The 21,358-nt window shown below is 39.2% G+C and overlaps 1 protein-coding gene across 3 annotated transcripts in view; it reads right to left on the bottom strand.

Moving 5' to 3' along the window:
- MLLT3 (MLLT3 super elongation complex subunit) overlaps positions 1-17,507 on the bottom strand; it is a 259,804-nt gene extending 242,297 nt beyond the window's left edge. For 2 of the 3 annotated variants that reach the window (XM_082612398.1, XM_082612400.1), the window contains exons 1-2: positions 17,252-17,507; positions 15,701-15,881 (exon numbers count right to left, since the gene is read on the bottom strand). In XM_082612398.1, coding sequence (XP_082468524.1) covers positions 15,701-15,881; positions 17,252-17,263 — 193 coding nt within the window. In that variant the 5' untranslated portion in view covers positions 17,264-17,507. Of the gene's footprint in view, positions 1-15,700; positions 15,882-16,798; positions 16,915-17,251 lie in introns of those variants that run through there. The other variant, XM_082612399.1, reaches the window with a different exon arrangement.
- Positions 17,508-21,358: the final 3,851 nt, after the last annotated feature.

Here is a 21,358-nt window from a genome sequence, read left to right as displayed (position 1 = left end):
ATTTATTTTAAATAGAAATTCAACATTCTCCATAAACTAATTTTGTGAAGAATGTGAATAAGGGAAACAAAGTAATCAGATCAGTGACCCAACAAAGTTATGTTATCACTCTGGTTAATAACCACAGGGTCACACGAGAAACTCCAAAAAAAGTTTAAACTAAATTATGTAGGAACAGGCATGACTGCAACATTCCCCATTTCAATATTTACAGTGTATAAGTAAACGTATTGTTTTATTTAAGTTTGCATAAAAAACAATTTTTTTCTAAAAAGCAATCTTAATCCAGCATTTAATATGTAATTCAAATCCTGTGTGCTTCTACAAAGGTTTGACCCAAAGCAATTTTAGTTAAATTTTAGGCTAATATACATTTATGCCACATGCCACAGCTAAGAGATAATGATTATAAAAATACCTGATATACTTTCTGATTATAACAGATCCTATCATTTTACACTATCTCAATTAGGAGAAATATGGCTTCAATTATTTAACATTTGGAAATGACTACTAGGTGTTGGTTCCCTAAAGGAGGAGAATTAAAACAAACAAAAAACACCTATGAACTAAAATATACACACAGGGCTTCTTCCCTGGTGGCACAGTGGTTAAGAATCCACCTGCCAATTCAGGGGACACGGGTTCGAGCCCTGGTCCAGGAAGATCCCACATGCCGCAGAGCAACTAAGCCCTTGCGCCACAACTAGTGAACCTGCGCTCCACAGCCCGCGAGCCACAACTACTGAGCCCGCGTGCCACAACTACTGAAGCCCGCGTGCCTAGAGCCTGTGCTCCGCGACAAGAGAAGCCACCGCAACGAGAAGACCGTGCACCGCAGCAAAGAGTAGCCCCCTCTCGCCGCAACTAGAGAAAGCCCGCACGCAGCAACGAAGACCCAATGCAGCCAAAAATAAATAAATTTTTTTAAAAAATTGATACCACCTTTTAAAAAAATAATAATAAAATAAAAATAAAATATACACACAAATGAGTACTCCTGAATTGACATATATATGAATGTCTTACTTGTTTTAAAAAGTAAACCTCAAATACTGGGTTAATATGAGTCACTTTCAGGGATTTAAGCCATAAATTCTTCAAATAAAATCAAATAAATTGGTTTGCAAGTAACTAACGATGGGACTTCAATAATGTAAAACTATCTCTGTATATTCTCGATGGCTCAGGAACTTAACAGGTTACGTTCAATATAACACACTTAGTGGGTCTTGGAGCCCACTGCCTGTAAAAATCTCCCATGGAGATTCCAGACCACCCATTGAAAACAGTACAACATTACTGCCTCCAGCAAGAAGCTGCTACATAGGACTGGTGATTCAAGTCTTTTAAATACTATTTTATTGAGGGATTGTGGGAGGTGGGGGGAGGGGGAGAAGGGGGACTCATGAGTGGATGGGGAGGAAAACTCAGACACAGAAAAAACAGTAATTTCTAAAGCAGAGGTTCCTACGGTACCCCCCCTTCCTTATGCCAGGCACCCCCTTTTTAAACAGCTACATAAACAAAGTAATAAGTGCTCAGTTTCAGAGAGAATTACATTATCCTCCATTTGAACAGGCTAGAAAGTACTTTTATTTGAAAAGCTGCTTCTCCTCTGCTATAAACAGTTTTACTCAGCACCAATTTCAGACAAGAGAAGATGGCTAGGGAGATGGGAGGTGGAGTCGGGAAAAATTCACTCAGTGTCTTTCAATGCCTTCAATAGTTGATCCAATAAAGATCCCTCAGAGAAAACTTTAAGTCTATTTTTTTCCTCCATGTAAGCAAATCATACAGGAGGGCTTTTCTTTTCTAGGGTACTGCACCCTGTCTCTTTAAATTCCAGGCCTGCCCCATTTCCCACGCATTCAATGAAAGCAACACGTTTGCTGGCCTCCAGCCCACAATGTCAAGTAGTTTTCTTGCTATTGAATTTCAAGATTATTCTTTTGGATCATTTGCCCTTTAGTTTTAAGCACGCCAAAGCAAAAATAATGTCTTTCTCCAATAACATAAAGAAAACTCTGAGGTCTTTACAAGTAGAGAACACCTTGTCCTTTAGTTCCCCTTTCACTGCAAAATATGCTCCCACTCTATATGCTCCAAATAAGAGCCAGTTACACATTATCTTAGTCGACCACAGCTTTGTCTGTCCTATAATAAAATACTATGAGTATATTTATTTAATTTAGTGCCAAATTGGGAAGCTCTAACAATCTGCAATATTCTAACCAAGTCTTCGTATTGTTCAAACTCTCAAGTCTTCAGCTTGGTCCCCTGAGTATTTGTTTAAAACAGGTTTTAAAACAATTACTTTATTTTCTATATCTGCAGTTAAGACATCTACATAAGTTAATTTAATAAGAACAATAGCAAGCAAATATGGTGAGTTGTAATCAAGGTGCCGAAGAGTATATTTTCCTCATTCTCATACACACCTTAATCCTGAAGAAAGGAATCCAGGCGACTATGAATGCCATTTAGCATTCTCAAAAGGAATAGAAATAGTTAAGTAAAAATTTATCAGCAGAACTAAATTAAAGCCCATGAAATATAATGTTATTCCAAATGCTACCCAACTGAACTAAAGTGGCAACCTTATTCAAGTAGCAAATAAAGAAATGCTCAGATTACAAACATCTATTTTTATATTTTATATTCTAAGGCAGAATTAATCTGGCTAACTATAATTTATGAATTTTGTAAAAGCATCTAATGCTAAAGGGAAAACAGATTTGTTTTTATTTGACATATAGTTTTGCTACGCATCTGAGCATAGTACACTTGTAATGCTTATTTCTTAATGTTAAAATAAAGACAGATGTTTTCCCATTAATCATAATATAATGTACTTAATCAGATAAACTTTAGATTGCAAAGAGACCTTTTAAGACAACTAAAATTAACTCCCTCATTTTGCAGAAATCATTTCTTTCAATTGTGTTTAAGGAATATTCATATCAATCTATCTGCACTGTATATAAAAAATGAAAACTAAAATGTAATTTCATGTTTTAACTTCCAGTTATTTTTGCAGCCTATATATAAAACAGTATTGAAACCACTTTAATGCTAAATATTATTTGTGTTTATGCAATTATGCATCAATTCTCCATCTAAAAAGGACTACTTATTTCCCTGCCCCAAACATTATTTTTGCCTTGGTTTTGGTAGTTATTTTTTAACTTTTTATTTCTCATAATTTAATGTTTAACTTCCAAATTATATACAAAGACTCACAAGCTAGAAGTGGATCTTTATTTCCAACTATAGACCCCATTTATTCCTAACACTATCACCATATATCTAAACATAATGAGAGTCCTTTCATTTGTAGACAATTTTTAAAGTCAGATGTAGGCTCTGGAAATTTTTCTACCACTACACATCAAGATAAACATATTAATCAACAAAGTTATACTTATCAAAACTCCATAGGTAAGAAAGGTCAAAACTTCTCAAAACATTCCTAAGTACTCCAAAAATGAATGCTGTACTGAAATATTAAACACAGTTGTCTTTCTGTTACAAAGAAAATTTTTTCTGTGTCATGTACATATAAGTCAGGTTAATCTGATTAATTTTACACCTTAACACAACATTAATTGTCAAGAAAGGTAACATGATTTACATCCTTCTCTTTAAAGGTTACAATCAACTTATGAAATATTTATGCATATATTCATAGTAATATTAAAAGAAAACACTAAGAATGACATGGTGGTTAAATTTCAAATAACAAAATGTGAAAATGTTCCTTGGGGAAGACACTCCTGTTTATGTTCCAAATGAGATTACGTTTTTAAAAAACTAAAAAGCTTACTATAAATACATCCTTATGTACATTTAAGTATCTAGTTTAACTTTTACATAAGTAATATGTAGCATTCAAGAAAGCTTGAAAAGTCCAACAAATTTTACTGATGACAAGAATTTCCTGACATCCCACCTCCCAGAGATAACTTCTGTAACACTGTGCGAAGTATTTTCTTCCCATCTTTTCACTGATGTATTTTTATCTGTCATACAATTCTCCAAATGTGGGTAAAGATGAACAACTCTGAACATTCTGGTATAAAGAAAATGGACTGAATCCTACTAAAATCAATGATCATGATAAATCAAAAAAAGAGACTCCACAGAAAGATATTAAGTAGCATTAACTATAAACTACTGTGTAGCCTTTACAACATAAGTATATTCTCATTTATTTGCTGCTCTCTTTAAAATGTCTGCATTTGAGTATTTTTGTATAAGTTAAATCCTTGGCTCTAGTCAGTCACTTGACAATTCCCTTTAACAAGTTGTAATGATAACAAGAATTATTTTTCTTTAACCTAAAAGTTATGCAGCATGCTGCAAGTAAAGACTGAAAGTGTACTTGCTTTTCAAGGCAACTTCAATTAAGCATCTGAATTATTAAACAGAAAACCCTGCAAGTATGTTGAGTGATCAAAGATTTGACATACTTTCTTCTAACCTGTTCACATGATAATGTAAGCCCAAGTCCCCAGTTATTATTCTATTGATAATAGAAACACTAATAGTTATCTGAAACACGATACTTCAAAAAAGCAAAACAAGTGACAAAATTTCAAGGTCTGGCTTATGTTACATGAAATAAAAAAAAAAAAAAGTCAGTCAACTTTCAAGAAAAAAACACAGTGATCTAATGACCTGGTCAAGAGCCACATTTGAAGAAGAAGTTTCAAATAAACACAGAGTCTCATGAGTTCTTGGACTGCTCCAGCCTATAAGAAGTAGTTGATTGTTGATATAAATGGCACGAATATAGTCAGAAAGTAACTTTTCATAACCAAAACTTAACCACCTACTTGGTGAATTACCCATGTTATCTTCTATTTCTCTGATATTCAACAAGTCTTTTACCCATTCCACTGTTCACACACCATTTAAATGGTAAAATTCCAATATACTGAAGTTCATATCAACATTTTGTTTTTTTCAAAAAATCCTTCTCCAAATTACTACGTTTATGAAAAGTGAGCAAACACATGAGCACATGCCTATTGCCTAACATGACAACCAATATACAGTTGATATGTAATAAGTGGTAGTTATATCATCGTTATAAAAACACTAGATCAATGACACACTCAGAATTTATCCTTTTTTAAAAACTAAGGAAAAATAATACTTCAGAGCTGGAAAAGCCCAAACACAGAGCTTACTCAGTCCAAACACATCCCTTTTGCCTCCCAGGCCAGGGCCTTTCCTGCTGCACTGCTAAATACTGCTCGTACCAGTTACTGGAATACATCTGACTCCTATTTTTAAAGGTAAAAGGCTAGTTGTATTTCATGGATTAAGTAGTAAAAAAATGATAGACCTGTCCAAGTTGCTCAAATTTGTGTCCAGCTTTTAAACAAGCACTTGGAGTAGGTAAGAAAGAATAAGGGAGGAAAGATAGAAGAGGAGAAAAATTCATTTTTGCCTATAACGAATAAGCTAAAACCCATTCTAGAAAATGTGATTCTTAGCGGACACAATGTTTCCTGCTGAATTCAAGTGGTGGTTCTCTTTATACAAAGCCAGTTATTAGAGGTACGGAAGAAATAAGTTTCAGAAGACAGAGTAATAATTTATCACTTAGAAAAGGGGATGCTTAAATCAGGATTCTCAAACTCTTTCTGACTTGTGATATCCTCTTTGATGTTATACTTTTGCCCAAAAAGTCTACTGTCTATAGACTATATTGATGAAAGGTATGAGTACTATCCACAGTGATACTATATGTCCCATCTCCTTGGATGTGTAACTCTAATGCAACACAGCAGGAACAATAGATACATACACAAGGAGAGGTGAGTGCTGGACTGGCTGAAACATGTAATGCGTGCCTGGTGCTCCATACGATGAGGAAAGTAGCTGCCCACTGCTCTGTGCTACTTGTGGGCACAGGTAGGAAAAGTCATAAAACAAGCATCTCTGATAAGACAATCTGGAGCTATGTCAACATTTTGCATAACCTATCCCACTAAAAGCAACCAAATCCCAATAGCCTGACTCTCTGTTTTTCAATAACAGTCAGTACAAAACAGCTGCTTATATTATAGGAACAAGGAGAGAACTCAAACGAAAAAAAAACATTTTGTAAAATAGAAGAATATTTCTTCAACACAAAGAAAGCTTTCATTATGCAGCAACTCGTATGAATGGAGTATTTCGGGTAAAAGGTATGGATGACAGGAAGTCTACAATGAACCTTGTTTTTAAACACTCAAAATGTTATAAATGCTTACCAAAATAAATAGACACCTGGAATAATCTGACGTTAATCTTCCCCGGCACCACCCTGAGAGGAAAGGGGAAGGAGAGCATAAAACCTATCTGTAAAAATTAAAGGCATCACGCAGACTAAATTTATATCCAGAAACATTAAGAAGAAAGTAAATCTCTCTACTGTCTAGGCCACTGTTATTATGTTAATATTTTAGGAAATTGTTAATGTATATTTTGCTTTTAAAAATCAATACATGCACATAACATTTGGCCTGGTATTGATGGGAAAATAACCAACTAATGATTTCTGCTGGAAAGGAACAAAGAAAAAAATTCATGTTTGGCAAAATTAAATATATTAAAATTTATTTGGCTCTGAAAATATCAATCTTCTAACATGGGTAGTAACTAATTAAATTCAACTGATCATCTTTATAATCACTTATGAACATTATTTTAAATAAATGGCCCTCAGAATTAAGTTCAAGATAAGCCATAATATTCTTTCATAAAAAAATGATGGTGCCTTGATTTTATCCAAAAAGTTAATCGTTAACTACTACATACCAACTAAATCACACCCAGATGCTAGCCTTATCTTTTTAGAAATTCCATGATAAACGGAATTGAAGCCTTCTTCAGGCCTCAGTCACTACAAACTTAACACACTTAAGTTAAAAGGATTAGGTCATGCAACATTATTTCTTAACACAATGTTTTGCATCCTTTAAGGAACTGCAATCTTATGATGGAGGGGGTACAACATATCAGGGAACACCTACCATTCTGTCACAATTTTTCCTAATGATTTAATCTCAAAGGAAAACCTTCAATTAATCCATAAAATGAATTTGATTTTGCCTGAAAGTAGCTAGAGAACCTCTTCCTTTTAAATAGTACCTACCATGGTTACCACCACTTAATTAAGTCCTAGATCATGTCTACAAAAGCAGTTATGGCTGAACATGTGTCTGCTAATATAAGTGAATAATTACTCAGTGTTTCAAAAGTAAACATTTACCACCATTTATTACTAGTTATCTTTGCACCAGCATACTTGTGACTCATTGTGTCTACATGCAAGATCACTTCACATTTCTAGGCTTCCGATTAAAAGTAAAATGAGAGGGTAAACAAAGATGAAGAATCTCAAGTGTCCTTTCCAGCTTTGAAAGACACAAGCACACTGAAGGCAGGGACCTCCTCTTTCTGTTATTTACATCTCCCCCAGTCCTTTCACTGTATCCTACACATATGAAGCCTATTGGTTAAGCACATTACCATGCCCACAAATTATATTCTTCAACAAAACCCCCAAACCAGACAGGAAAACAAAATAAAACAGATCAATTTGACAAAATTAAAAACTTATGTATGACAAAAAGATACCATACATTAGGCTACAAGAAACAGAAACAAAAATGGGACAAGATGTTTTCCACACAAATAACAAAGGATTAACATCCCACAGATAAGAAAAAGACAAACTTCCCAATCTTCTTCTTTTTTTTTTAAGACAAAGGATATAAAAAGAAGTCAATAAAGAGGAAATCTAAATGGTCAGTAAACATATAGAAAATGTTTAACCCCGTTAGGAAGCAGAGAAATGCAAATGAAAACAAAAAGACACCGTATTTCAACTAATATCAAAAATAACAAATCTTAAAATATCCTACATTGGCAAAGATGAGGAGAAAATGATACTCATTCCCTGACAGAGTATGAACTGTCACATCTACTTTGTGGAGCAATCTGACAATGTCTAATGCAAATGGAAACACACACACAACTGGTATTCTAGGCCTATATCCAAAATCTTTTTCATTTGTACAAGGTAACAAGTACAAAGATATTCACTGCACAGAACAGAAAATGACCTATATAGTCCTTAACAGAAGAACAGAAAAGTAAGCACAGAACATACTCCTACAACAAAATACTAAGCAGAAAAAATTAAAGGGAATGAGTTGGCTCTCTAAAGATGAAATGGCAAAAGGTTCAAAAACATATTGAGTACGGGGGAAAAGCAAGATGCAAAATTATTTACTCAAGGAAATGTTCTGGAATTAAATAGTAATTGTTGCACAATCTTATGAATATACTAAAAAAACACTGAATTTTACATTTTAGAGGGGTGAATTTTATGGTATATGAGTTATATCTCAGTTGAAAAAAATGATTCACCCAGTATGATACTTTTCATGAAGATTTTAAGACACAATATACTACTACCTGTAGCAATATAAATGTGCAAATGTACATAAATAGATGGGAAAAAGGCTGAAGAGTTGGAAGAAAAGGTTGGGAAATATTTAAACACTTGAGCCACATCTATAATACTTGATTCCCTAAAAATCAACAAAGAATCAAACACGATAAAATGCAAACATCTGTTCATTCTTGGCAGTGGGGATCTGAATGTTTGTTCTATCATTCTTCCCTTTGTATTTTCCTATACACCCCCTGCCTTTTTTTTTTTCAGAAATACAAAAAGGGCACAAAACAAGCATATCACAAACAGCAATGGTAAATATATAAACACATAAAGATATGTGGCATTACTAATCAAATAAATGCAAATAAAAATGAGGTATCATTTCATGCAGCAGATTGGCAAAGATTAAAAAAAAAAATCTTTTAATCCCCAGTATTGGCAACCACGTGGGGAAATGGGCAGTCTCCCAACTCCTAGGGAAGTATAAACTGGTACAATCTTTTTGAAGGGAAGTTTGGTAATGAATATCGAAATGTAAAATCTATATACATAAGGAAATTATTGGAAAAACCATTGGAATGAATATCAAGGATGTTCATCATAGCATTATTCATAACAAATTAAAACTAAGAACAATATAAATGTTCAAATAAATAAATCTATATTTAATGTGATACCATCAAATTCAGCTTTAAAAAGATATCCCACCACATACCACGAGGGTAGGAATGCTCATCTGTATTTCATCCCCAACTCCTAGAAGTATTCTAGACACATAATAGGAGCTCCAAAAAACACCTGTGGAATGAATTAATCTTAATTTAAAGTTAATTTATATTTGTGTGTATACATAAATATAAAAAGAAGCCTACCAAAATATTAATTATGGTTATCTATGAAGAATTTTCTGGTAACTCCTTCTTTATATTTCTATGGTTTGGTTTTTCTACAGTGAACACATATGTATAAATTAGAAAACACAATTTTCATTTGCATGTAAAAAAATTAATGTTTGCATTCTTCATAAAAGCTGAATTGTACAATGTAATTTCTCAATTTCTATGATCTATAACATAACAAAAACTTGTCAATTACCTGTAATATCATCAGTGGGAAATTATTTATGCAAAAACTCTTTTCAGACAAATTATATTCCCAAAAGTGAATACAGCACTACAAACAAGAAAAAGGAGAACCACAAAATACAAGAGAATAGAAGATTAAAGCATTAAAATATACATTATGAGGAAAAGAAGGAAGTAAAGACACTCTGGCCACATACACACAAAATAAAATGTTTTAAAAGAATATTCATTTGTATCACTGAGACAAGAGAACCTCTCCTTCTACATGTTAGCTGCTTCACTGAGTAGTGAAAACATAAAAACAAAAAGAAAGTATAAAAACCAAGGGGAAAAAAACCACAGAATTCTATATTATTTCCATTAGGACAGTGTGAAACATTGTTTTAGAGATCAAAAATATCCTGAAGTCTGGACAATAAAGATTAAAGTCCAGTAAGTTCAGTAACATATCGAGTCCTTGCTTAATTACATAATTGCTATAATTGTGTTTAACAATTCCCCCCCATTCCCAAATATCTAAACTATCCAAGTTCTCTTTTGAAGACTTAAGTCACTAAGAGATAAAAAACAAAAAAAGCTCCACATCTTAGAACTGTAAAAGCTGTGTTAAGTAGTGGGGATCATCTGTAATAGATGACCAGGAAAAGAGCTAAAGGGCTAAGGTTGGTCCATGGAAGCCCATTAGAAGGAAACTTCAAAGAACAAAGAGAAGGAACAAAAAATCTTTAAAGAAAAATTATGAAACCAACGGATCCCCCTGCCCTATCTACCTCCCAGAGGTACTTCTACAGAGGGTTACCTAAAATAATAGATGTAAAAGGCTTCTGCACCATAAAATGGACAGTAATGTTAACTGTAAAATATAGCCAGTAAAACCAAGTTTGGATTTTCCTTTTAGGAAAAAAAATCACTAGATAATTGTTACACTGGAATTTAACCATGCAAATACCTTGGAAGATTTATCTTTTCTCTTTCCAGGAAATGGATATATATATATATATATATATATATATATATATATATATATATATATATATATATATATATATATATATTTTGTTTGTTTGTTTGTTTTTGCGGTACACGGGCCTCTGACCGCTGTGGCCTCTCCCGTTGCAGAGCACAGGCTCCGAACACGCAGGCTCAGCGGCCATGGCTCACGGGTCCAGCCGCTCCGCGGCATGTGGGATCTTCCCGGACCGGGGCACGAACCCGTGTCCCCTGCATCGGCAGGCGTACTCTCAACCACTGTGCCACCAGGGAAGCCCAAGTATTTTTATTAGCAGCAATAATAATGGTTACAAAGAAAATTAGCTTCCACACAACAGGGCAGTTTATCTGTGCCAGGTTGTAAGTTGAATATTTTATATTACAGGTTCTCTGAGAACAAGTCTGGGGACCCCAGGATGCCCAAAATCTTTTCCAGGAACTGGCAAAATTAAAGCTATTTTCATAACAACTCTAAGACACTATTTGCCATTTTTACTCTCATTCTCTCCTGAGTGTACAGTGGAGTTTTCCAGAGGCTACATGGTGTGTGATAACACAACAGACTGAATATAAAAGACATAAGCAGACCCAGTTGTCTTCTATTAAGCAAAATGTTAGAGATTTGCACACACACACAAAAATAAATGATGTCACTCTTCTCACTCCTCTTTTTGTTTTAGAAAATAATTTTTCATTAAAATAGTATTTATGTGCTAACCTAATAGGTTGATGGTTGTTATCTTTAAACAAATTAATAAGTAATTTGTTCAAACTATTTCTGGTTAATTTTGAATATAGTCAATATTAATAGATACAATTTACATAGAAATTCCTAACCCTAATTATCACTGGGCAACGATATCTACCCAAGACAATTCAAGGTCACTTTTACAGAGCTACATGGTAATCCCTCTCTGAAAGGCTGTAGCGTATATTGGGCCTTTACTCTTGTTTTTTCATCTTAAAAAGTAATAAGTGCTCATTGGAATGCTTTAAATGTAAAGAATTAACATTTGTTAAAAAAAATCAAACACTACAAAAAAAACTTCTCATCACCACCAATACCATAGCACCCACTTAAGAAAACTACTAGTAAAAGTTTGGTGCCCATTCATGCAGAATTTATTTATTTACACACATACACACACATACTTTTTATCTGTATAAACACATTTTTAAAATGGGATCACAGTGATTTAGCTACTTGCCTTATTTCACCTACCATCTCTTGAAGATCTTTCTTTATCTACAAATAGATTTACCCTCTTTTTTAATAGATTACCATGATCTAACTGTACCCAACTGAGGTCCCTTCTATGGCTTGCTTCCAAATGTTTGCTATCAAAATAGAGTCACAAAAAATATGCTGTAACTTTGTGGATTTGTGACACCGTATCTGTTAGAAAATACCTAGAATTAAAATTGCTGGGTCGATGTGTATAAACATTTAAAATCTTAACAGATTTTGCCAAATGCCCTCCAAAATGTCCGTGCCCAATTTACATTCTCACTAATCACACATGAGATTTCCTCCAGCAATTCAGCTTTTTAATTGGTGAATTATACTTTATGTTGCTTCAAAATGTCAAGTTGTAAAACTGTTCCCACTGGTCATCTTAATTCCATACAGAACTCTACACAAATCTCATAAGACTCACTGAATGTGTCAGTACAGTCACCCATCTTTGTTTTTTCCATAAACCTTTTAAATACCTCAGGAGAGAAAACACTTCAGGTGCACATCATATTTTCAACTAGTAACCCCTCAAATTTTAGATACCCTGATAAAAAGTTATTCAAATTATTTTGGAAAACTATTTAACACAAATCAGAACTACACAGTAAAGCTGGGCTCAAACACTTAAATCAAAGGAAAGTTTTAAGTGTAAATTTATCATGCTTTATCTGCCCACTCAAAGAACTAAGGCTACAAATAAAAAGCTATCAAATCATACCAGTGGCCAAATTAGCTTACAGAAAATAATAAGCAACAGATTTCATATCATAAATGTCAATGGAACAGATTGCAATAGTAAGGATGGCAATAATTGGAAAGAAAGTTCACTCAGATTCACATCATGCTGAGAATGAAAACATTAATATTTTAAATGAAATGTTTTGAATATGACTTCATTTCAGTCATATCAGACTATTATAAATCTTGGATACTAATAAATAAAATATAGTCTTTTTTTGCAAGTAGATAGTTTTAAAATGCATTATAGTTTGACCTGCCGATTCTGTAATGGCTAATGGCTATTCCAGCCTTCACTATTTCATCAAAATCTTCTTTTAGGACTTTGTGCTAGTAGTTTTAAATTGAAACTGTCTTTAGGACAGAGTAAAACCTTATTAATTCAAGTCCAATTAGCTCAATTCTGAAATTGTATACATAATTCTCACTGGGCAACAAGTTGAACTTACTGTAATTTCCTCCTCTACAAGTTCTCATATTACTGTGAAATAAAGGAAATCAACCTGAAAATCAATTCGCTTTTCCAAACCAAAGATTTATGAAACTAAGAACTCATCCATTTTTGTGGCTTGAGCAGTTCATCCTCAGATCTAAGCCCACTTCTGTTTATCAACTACCATATATATTGAAAGTGATTTAAATTGTCATTATTAATAGCCATTTACAGTTTACAGTATGTGCATTTCTTGTAACTCAGATTTTTCACAAAACCATTTTTGCAGTTTCTCCCATTTGCAATCCTCCTACTTATAGACCATAATATCAAAAATATAACACCTTAAACAAGTATGGAAGTAGACTTAGAAATGCCTGGCATTCTTATTCTGTATTTATCCTTATCATTTCGAAAGACCTTATAAGCCAAAAAATAAGTCCCAGGATTAAGTGGCATGTTTGGTGTTACCTTAATTTACAACTAACTATTCCCAATGAACAGAGAAACCTTCTCCTGCAATCTGAATCATGTGTAATTACAGTATGACAAGGTCTCTCCTGGGCTATGTAAGCTGGCATTTTTCCCAGGACTTGTCACATCATGGGAAGCACACATACAAATAAAAATCCAAAAATAAACATTTTGAAACAATGGCTTATAGGCTACATAAAGAAACTCCACAGTTGAGAATAAAAATTGAAGAGCCCAACCAACAAGCAGACATCTCTCACTAGAGGCATCTGAGAAGACATCAGTGTTATCAAGCCGCTTACCACACCTAGCAACGAAACTCCCAGGTGTGGGCTGTACAGACAGCACTCTCACGTACCCTCAGGCTGGACAGAAAATCATTAAGTGTGGGAAATAAAAGGAAACGTCACCACACACACACACACACACACACACACACGCATTGAAGCAGACAAACAGTGGTGAAGTATGGAGAGGTTGATCATCTTTAATTTCATCATGTCAATTTGTTGATTGTTAAGGTGCCTAAACAAAGTTATCTTAAGAGCTACATCTTCGGCCAGCTGGCTTAGTTTTCCTAATATAATAAATATTGCTTTTGTTGTTGTTGTGGTTAAGGGTATTTCACCTTGAAATGTACAACAGCAAGTATTTCTAACAGTGTGTACAAAGGATCTTAGAAGGTGGTTCCTTTTGTTTAAACTCCTCTGCTGTGGCTCTATGGACACATGGAAAAGGGAAAGCGAGATTCCAAAAAGCATCAAACCCAACCTCACATAATGACAGAAACTTGACAATACTCATCTTATTACAGTTCGGAGGAAAATTTAAGTATCATATCTCTGGCTATATTCTGATATAAAATGCTAACAAAATCTAAATGTTATTTCCGATAGACCATGCATATCCTTACTCCTCTCTTAGATGCTGGATTCATTTATTAACCATCCAGCAAAGCATATCAAATTCAACTGTTTGAGTTTTCAAGAGCAGCTATAAAACAAACCACTATAGGCAAAACATACAATCCTAAGTCCCATTACAAGAGCTCTGGAAACAAAAATAAGCATTAACATAAACCTCTGCCACCTCTAAGGCACAGAGCATTTCTCCTTTCTTTATTCAAGCCCCTGAATGTTCAATAATTTCTACGTAGCTCTAAGCAGAATGGATTTATTATGATGTTAAGCTAAGAAACTGCAGGAGTTCTAGATGCCAATAAAGATTACGGATCAAATGGAAGATAACTACTAACCATTGTGTCAACTTAGATAAATAAACCTGCTCACAAAGCACCTTATTGTATTTGTACTGTTACCTCCACTAATCCAACTAAAACAACCAGACAGTAGCTTTCCAGAGGCTGAAGGGAACAGAAACGGAGATTTCTCAAACCCTCTTTAAATTTCTTGTAAAATAACACTCTGTTCCTCTTTTTTCAAAACTGTCCTTTATGGAAAATGTTTGGGACCGCAGAGGCTGAGCAGAATTATGCAAACCAGACACCAAGGCTAAAAACCAAGGTGAGGAAGGAATGAAGCAGAAGGCAAGACAACACCATTGCTCTGAAACTTAGCTTCGACCTCTGCAGGGACTCTCTTCCCTGCAGATCACATGGGGCAGACACTTCTGAACGCTGCTCAAAATCGAATGAGCAACCAAGTACCATCGGGGAGCTAGGGACCAGTAAGTGCCCCCCCCCAACCGAACGTAAAATCCTGACGGTGGGAGGTCGGGGTGGCTAACCCACAAAAAGAAAAGTCTATGACAACTGGTACCTAAAGCCTCATACACAGGAGGAAGGCAGAGAAGACCCTAAAGACAGGCGACTTCTCAAGACGGAACAATCAGTACATCCCATGCATCCTCTGCTAACAACACAGGTAAATCTCAATTTCTCCAGGTTAAAAAAAAAAAGGCGCAAGCTGTTTATTCCCTCCAGCCCCGCTCCCCACGCCTCCAAACCCAACAACTAATTGCACCTTCCCCGCAGAACCCGCGGCTAACCCCAGAGGACCGACGAGGACTGGCTTGGGATGAATAAACACTCGACACCTGACAGTCCTTTCTCTGCGGTGACTTTCACGGAGCCGAAGTGGCGCGCGCGCGGGCGGGAGCGGGGACCTGGCCAGCGCGGCGCCGCGCACCCCGGTCCCGAGCTACGCCAGCGAGCGCGACGCGGGGGGCGGGGAGAGGGGCAGGGGGACCGCCCGGGCCAAGCGATTGTTTCCTCCTCCAGCAAAGACATTTTTTATCAAGCTCCTTTTGTATTCGAGCCCTACCTCTTTTTGGCCTAGGAAAGCTTTCGTGCAAGTGGAAGACGACTTTCTCCACAAAGTGCTGTATGTTACTGTGCTCCGGCCCGCGCACGAACACCATCCAGTCGTGGGTGAAGCCTTCCACGGTGGGTTTTTTCCTCACCTGGGCGCGGTGCCCCAGCTCCAGCTTCACCTGCACGGCACACTGCGGGCAGGGGGGAGGAGAGACAGCCGTGAACAACAGGAAGGCGACCGTTCGACACTGAACATTGCGCCTGACATTTTTTTTCCTCCTTCTTGAAACGCACATAAAAGGAAACGGCGGTGCCCTCTGCATCCACGTTTCACGCGCGTGGGCGCGCACACCCCACACCCCCAAATACACGCCCCCGGGCCCGCATCCACACCCGCCGGGATTGTAACGGAATGTTACCCCCGATCGGGAAGGGGGGTCCGGTTGTTGGGGGGTAAAGAGGGGCGAGCACGCTCATCCACTACAAGCACGACAACGAATGCATCGGAAACAAATTAGAGACAATTAGGAGGCGATGCCCGGGCGGTTGCCCGGAGTGGGAGGGGAGGTAACTGGGACCCCCAGGGGGGTTCTGGCGAGCCCCCACCCCGAAAGTGCCGCGGCGACAGGCACACGCCGAGAAGTCTTTGTGTACGTGTGTGTGTGCGTGCGTGTGGAGCGCTGTGCCAGGCGGAATGGAAACTACAGGCAGCCTCCGCCGATGGGCACAAACTCCCGTGCTCTTACCACGGGGTTCGTGCACAACAAAAGTGAGACGTCGTCACACACACACACGCACGCACACACACACGCCCGCAGGAAAACACGCCGAGGCGTCCATAACTTAAGGCACCCCGCACCCCCCCCAGCGAAAAGCCCCACGCGATAGGCGAGGCCAGCCTAAGAGAGCCCCCGCAACACACTTCCAAGAGCCAAAGTGGCCCCAAAGTACCTCCCCCCAAAAATGAAATTCAGAAAGGCAGGGTGGCGGACGGACAGCCGCCGAGCCCCGACTGCGCACAGCCCGGCGCGGGGGCAAAGTTGCGTGCGGCCCCGCCGCTGTCAGCCCGCACACTCCGGCTCACACTCGCGCGCCGCGAAGAACGCACCATCGTAGCGGCCGGCGAGGCTGCTCGCCGCGTCCCCGGACTGTGCCCGCGGCTCCCGGCGGCGGCGGCAGCTGAAATATGGCTGAGTTATTATTCGCCTCCTTCCACCGTGTGTGAGTGTGTGTGTGAGTGCGCGCGTGTGAGCGAGAGTGCGCTTCTTGCGATTGCAGAGAGGCGAGGAGGGAGGCGCGGGGGGTGGAGGGGCGAGTGTGTGTTAGTGTGTGAGTGTGTATGTGTGTGTGTGTGTGTGTGTGCGCGCGCGCCGGGGGGGGGAGGGAGGGAGGGGAGCGGAGGCTGAGGGAGAGGCAGCAGCTCCCTGCAAGCCGTACCAACCTTTCTCTAATTGGAACCGCGGAGCGCTGGCGCTGTCTGGGCTGCGGCGGCGGCGGCGCAGGGTGAGGGAGGAAAGGCGGGGGGTGGGGGTCTTTTATTATTATTTTTGCATGTACTTACCGAGCTAGCCATGCCTGGGGGCCCGGAGGTTTGCTGGGGTGTTGTGTGGTACCCCCCTCCCCCGCCCCCCTCAGCTGTAATTCATGAAGAGGCTGCTATGAATGAGAGCGCGCCCAGGAGCGGAGGGTAGATGGCGGACATTCTCTGCCTTTTTCCCCCCGCGTTCGCTTGCTCGCTCGCTCGCTCGCTCGCTCGCTTATTAAACTCAGCCCCAAAAGCAAAAGCAGCAGCAGCAGCAGCAGCTCCAGGGCCAGAGGATGAGATTCCGGAGCATGCGCCGTGGCGCCTGACACCGGGGCTCCGAGCCTCACGGGGCGGAGGGAGGGCGCGCGGGCGGGGCGGAGCGGGCGGGGAGGCCGAGCGAGCGAGCCAGGGGGAGCTCGAAAGAGCCAATCACCGGCCACCCACCCGAAACCCCGGCAGCCCGCACCGCCACACTGGAACGCCTCGCTTAAAGTAACAGGTTCCTGCTGGGGGGTGGGGGGAAGTAGGGAGAAGGGCGGGGAAGGGGCGCTGGAGTAGGGAGAGCGGCCAGCTGGGGAGCCATCCCAGACCCTGTGTAAACTCCTCTCGCCCTACAATAAAAAACGGATTAAAACTGCTGGAATGTAGCCACTGCCTAGAGCCCCCAGCCTCCGGAGAAGGGGTGTTAAATCAAGTCTTTGGCGTTAGTTAGCACGCTCGGGGGAGGGAGGGGGCTTTCTTTCGCTTTCCACCACGTCTTTTTATGGTTTTGTGCTGAAAAGGCAAGAACTCACACCCAAACAAACTTATTTAAAGACAGAGCGAGAGAAATGCCACCCTTACAAACAAGCATCTAAAAGCAGTCGCTGAGACGGTTATAACCGGCAACAATTCCCTGGCCCCCTTCCCCAACCACTCACCCCCGCCCTTCTGCCACTGCCACCGCCACCGAAAATTTTAAAATGAAATGAACAAGAGAGAGAAACTAGAAGGCTAGTTCCTTCCCAGGGAACGCCTCCCGTGTTGGTAATCCCCGGCTGGGATGCACCACAAAGCGGTGCCCAGGTGAAAGCGAGATACCTGGGAGTGCTGGGTGCAGATCCTCGGGGACCAGCTGGGAGTTTTCTTGGGGAAGCTCCCACTCCAGACAGCCTGCTGGGTTGCATAAGAACGTGGCAAATTGTCCTCTAAGGACGCGCGGGGCAACTGGGAGTCTTAAAATAGCAGATAAAGTTAACACTGGCTGTAATGTGCATAAATTGGATTATAATCTTTAGGCGTATTGGTGACAGCCAACGTAATCCATCTCTGGGTATTAATCCTGTTAGGCTCCCTGGTGATAACCAGTCGCAGGAGTGTTCCCAGAGTCGCGCTCCTGCAAAGGTTTCCACTCGGGTTGTACTTGGTCTCGGTGGCCGGGGACAGAACAGCGCAGCCACGCGTGGGGCGGGGTAGGAGTACTGACTAGCTTTCCTTAGCAACACAGACAACCTTTAGAAAGGAAACGGATAAGATCTAGACAACTGATTTGAAAGTGAAATATGTGTGTAACTTCGGTTCGTTAAAGAAGGATCCTTGCATCTTCTTTGCCCTCATTCCTTTTTTGCTCTCTTTATCTTCTTCCTTTTCTCCCCTTTTTCCTACCTCCCAACTTCTTTCTGAATCTTTCTCTTGGCTTCATTCTCTTCTCCCTGCCTTCCCTCTTTACTTGCCTCTCTTTTATTTTTTGGCTCAACTTTCTTGCTTCTTTTCGTTTTGTCTTTCTTCAAACCACGAAAGCAAGTTGTCTGGGCCCTTGGATTAAAGAGAGAGATATAGGGGGAAGGAGGTTAGCTGGGGCATCCGGGATCCTCGACGTTAATTTGTCAGTTCTCCCAGCTGCTTACGCGAAGATAACCCACATCACATCGGACCGCTTCGGGCCAATTTTAATTTCCAGTGCAAGCCTCCGATTCAAGTGGTTTGAAGCCCTAAAACTGATACTCTGCTCTCTCCCTCCCACCTACAACCAAGAAAGCTTCTTTTACCTGTGGACTCCAATTCCTCCCACCCTTTTACTGGATTTAGTATATAATGGAGAGAACAGTTGAAGATAGAAACATTTTAATCCAAGTCCAAGAGCTTAGATTTCGCAACTGACCCACATGTACATTGATGCGTGTCATCTTGTAGGTGTACGTGTAGTTGTGTCTGTGTGTATGAGGACTAAGTTTACCTACACATTGACGAGCTATGTGTTAGGATCTACGTGAAGGATGGAACTACTTGCTATGCATTATTTAATTTTTAAATAAAATAATCAAACTGGAGAGAAGTCCTTTGGAATAATAAGATAGGAAACTGATGGTTATCTGGATGTGCCATTAATAAAGCCATTTCTTTGGTGCCCTGGTCACATTCACAGGGCTCTGTGTTGCCTTCACCTACTTCCTGTTTCTGACCAAGCTGGTGAAGTGTATCATGATGGGGTGGGGCTGGAAGGGTCCCTGCTCTGGGGCCACCTGTGCTTTGTTCCTTCTGAATTAAACCTGGAAAATTCCCCCTTTTCCACTGCATTCTTACCATCTTACATGGTCTTGTGCGGGGAAGAATAAAGTAGGAGCTTCCTATATGCCATGATTTAGGGGTGCCAGATAAAGCCCCCTCCCTGAAAAGACCTGCCACATGGCTTACCATTCCTACGGGACACCCTCCTTTCAGGCAAGACATTGAAAGTGACTGCTGAAAAGCAAATGAGTTTCCACATATAAGCGATACCACATGATATTTGTCTTTCTCTGACTTATTACCGGGGGGAAAGCAGGGGGGAGGGATAAATTGGGAGATTGGGATTGACGTATACACACTACTATATATAAAATAGATAACTAATAAGGACCTACTGTATAGCACAGGGAACTCTACTCAGTACTCTGTAATGACCTACCTATAAGGGAAAAGAATCTAAAAAAGAGCAGATATATGTATACGTATAACTGATTCACTTTGCTGTACAGGAAACTAACACATTGTAAATCAACTCTACTCCAATAAAAATTTAAAAAAAAATAAAGCCGTTTCTTATAAAGTGGCAACCATTAGGCAGCGAGTCTAGCTTAGCACACAGGTGAAAAAAAACAATCCATTCTTCGTTTGAGTTGACTTCAGGGTTTGGCTAACTTCTTCCAATGCCAACTGGGATGTCTTGGGATTCTCTCTATAACTCGTACTCGCGCTGAGGGACTGATGTCTCCTTTCTGAATTATGTATTTGCTGATTTTGGATTTATTATGGGAGTCACCAATAAGCCAGAGAGTCAGAGAAGGTCTTTTGCCATTATTCCTCCTTTCTCAGAGACTGCTTTAAAAACCGGAGGTGTAATTCTTTTCTTTCTCCAGACAGTGGAAATATAGATTTCGTCAGTAGATGGCGCACGGAGCCCTTCCACGGACGTCCTTACGTGACCTCTTTGCAACAAAAGGACAAGGAGGGGGAAAAAAGGAAAGATAACACAACCATGAATAATGTAGATTCAACTTTTGGGCAAAGGAATTTATGCCAGTCTTTTGATATATTATTTATAGCCTATTCTAACAAGCTGTCTATTAATTAAAAGGATTCAAAACAGAAATAACACCAGATTAATTATGTACCCAGCACATCTGAAGATCCTTGCACTTTAAGTGAGGTACAAATGTGAAACAATTTTTTGGGTACTTGACAATGTAATTATAGAAAGTCTTTTTTTTTAATTATAAAAAGGAGTTTGCAAATAAAATTTGAGACAAATTTTTTCAGTTCTAAATACCAAAAAAAAAAAAGAAATTAAATGGAAGTGATGAGGATAAAACCATTTATTTATACAAAAAGCAATTATCTTACCAAAATTCATACTGTAGTACTTAGCACAGTGTGAAGCACCATAGGGTTAGTTTTGAGGAGCAGAAAAGCAATTGACACCATCATATCAAATAAAATGTTTGATGAAGAATAAAAGAAGACGGTGTCTGGGATGGATATTAACTCCTAAGCACTGCCACCACCATTGCCACTGCCCTACACCGTCATTTTGGCTCCAGTCCTTTTATTTGCAATTGGTTTGTTTAGTTAGAAGTTGAGGCCAGTTTGGATGTTTCTAGCACAATATAGCTCCTTTAAAGAGTC

This window comes from Mesoplodon mirus (genome assembly GCF_964341445.2).
Source record: "Mesoplodon mirus genome assembly, chromosome: 1".
Taxonomy (NCBI): Eukaryota; Metazoa; Chordata; class Mammalia; order Artiodactyla; family Ziphiidae; genus Mesoplodon; species Mesoplodon mirus.
The sequence above is the reverse complement of the archived record's forward strand: the minus strand, read 5'-3'. Positions and strand labels throughout refer to the sequence as shown.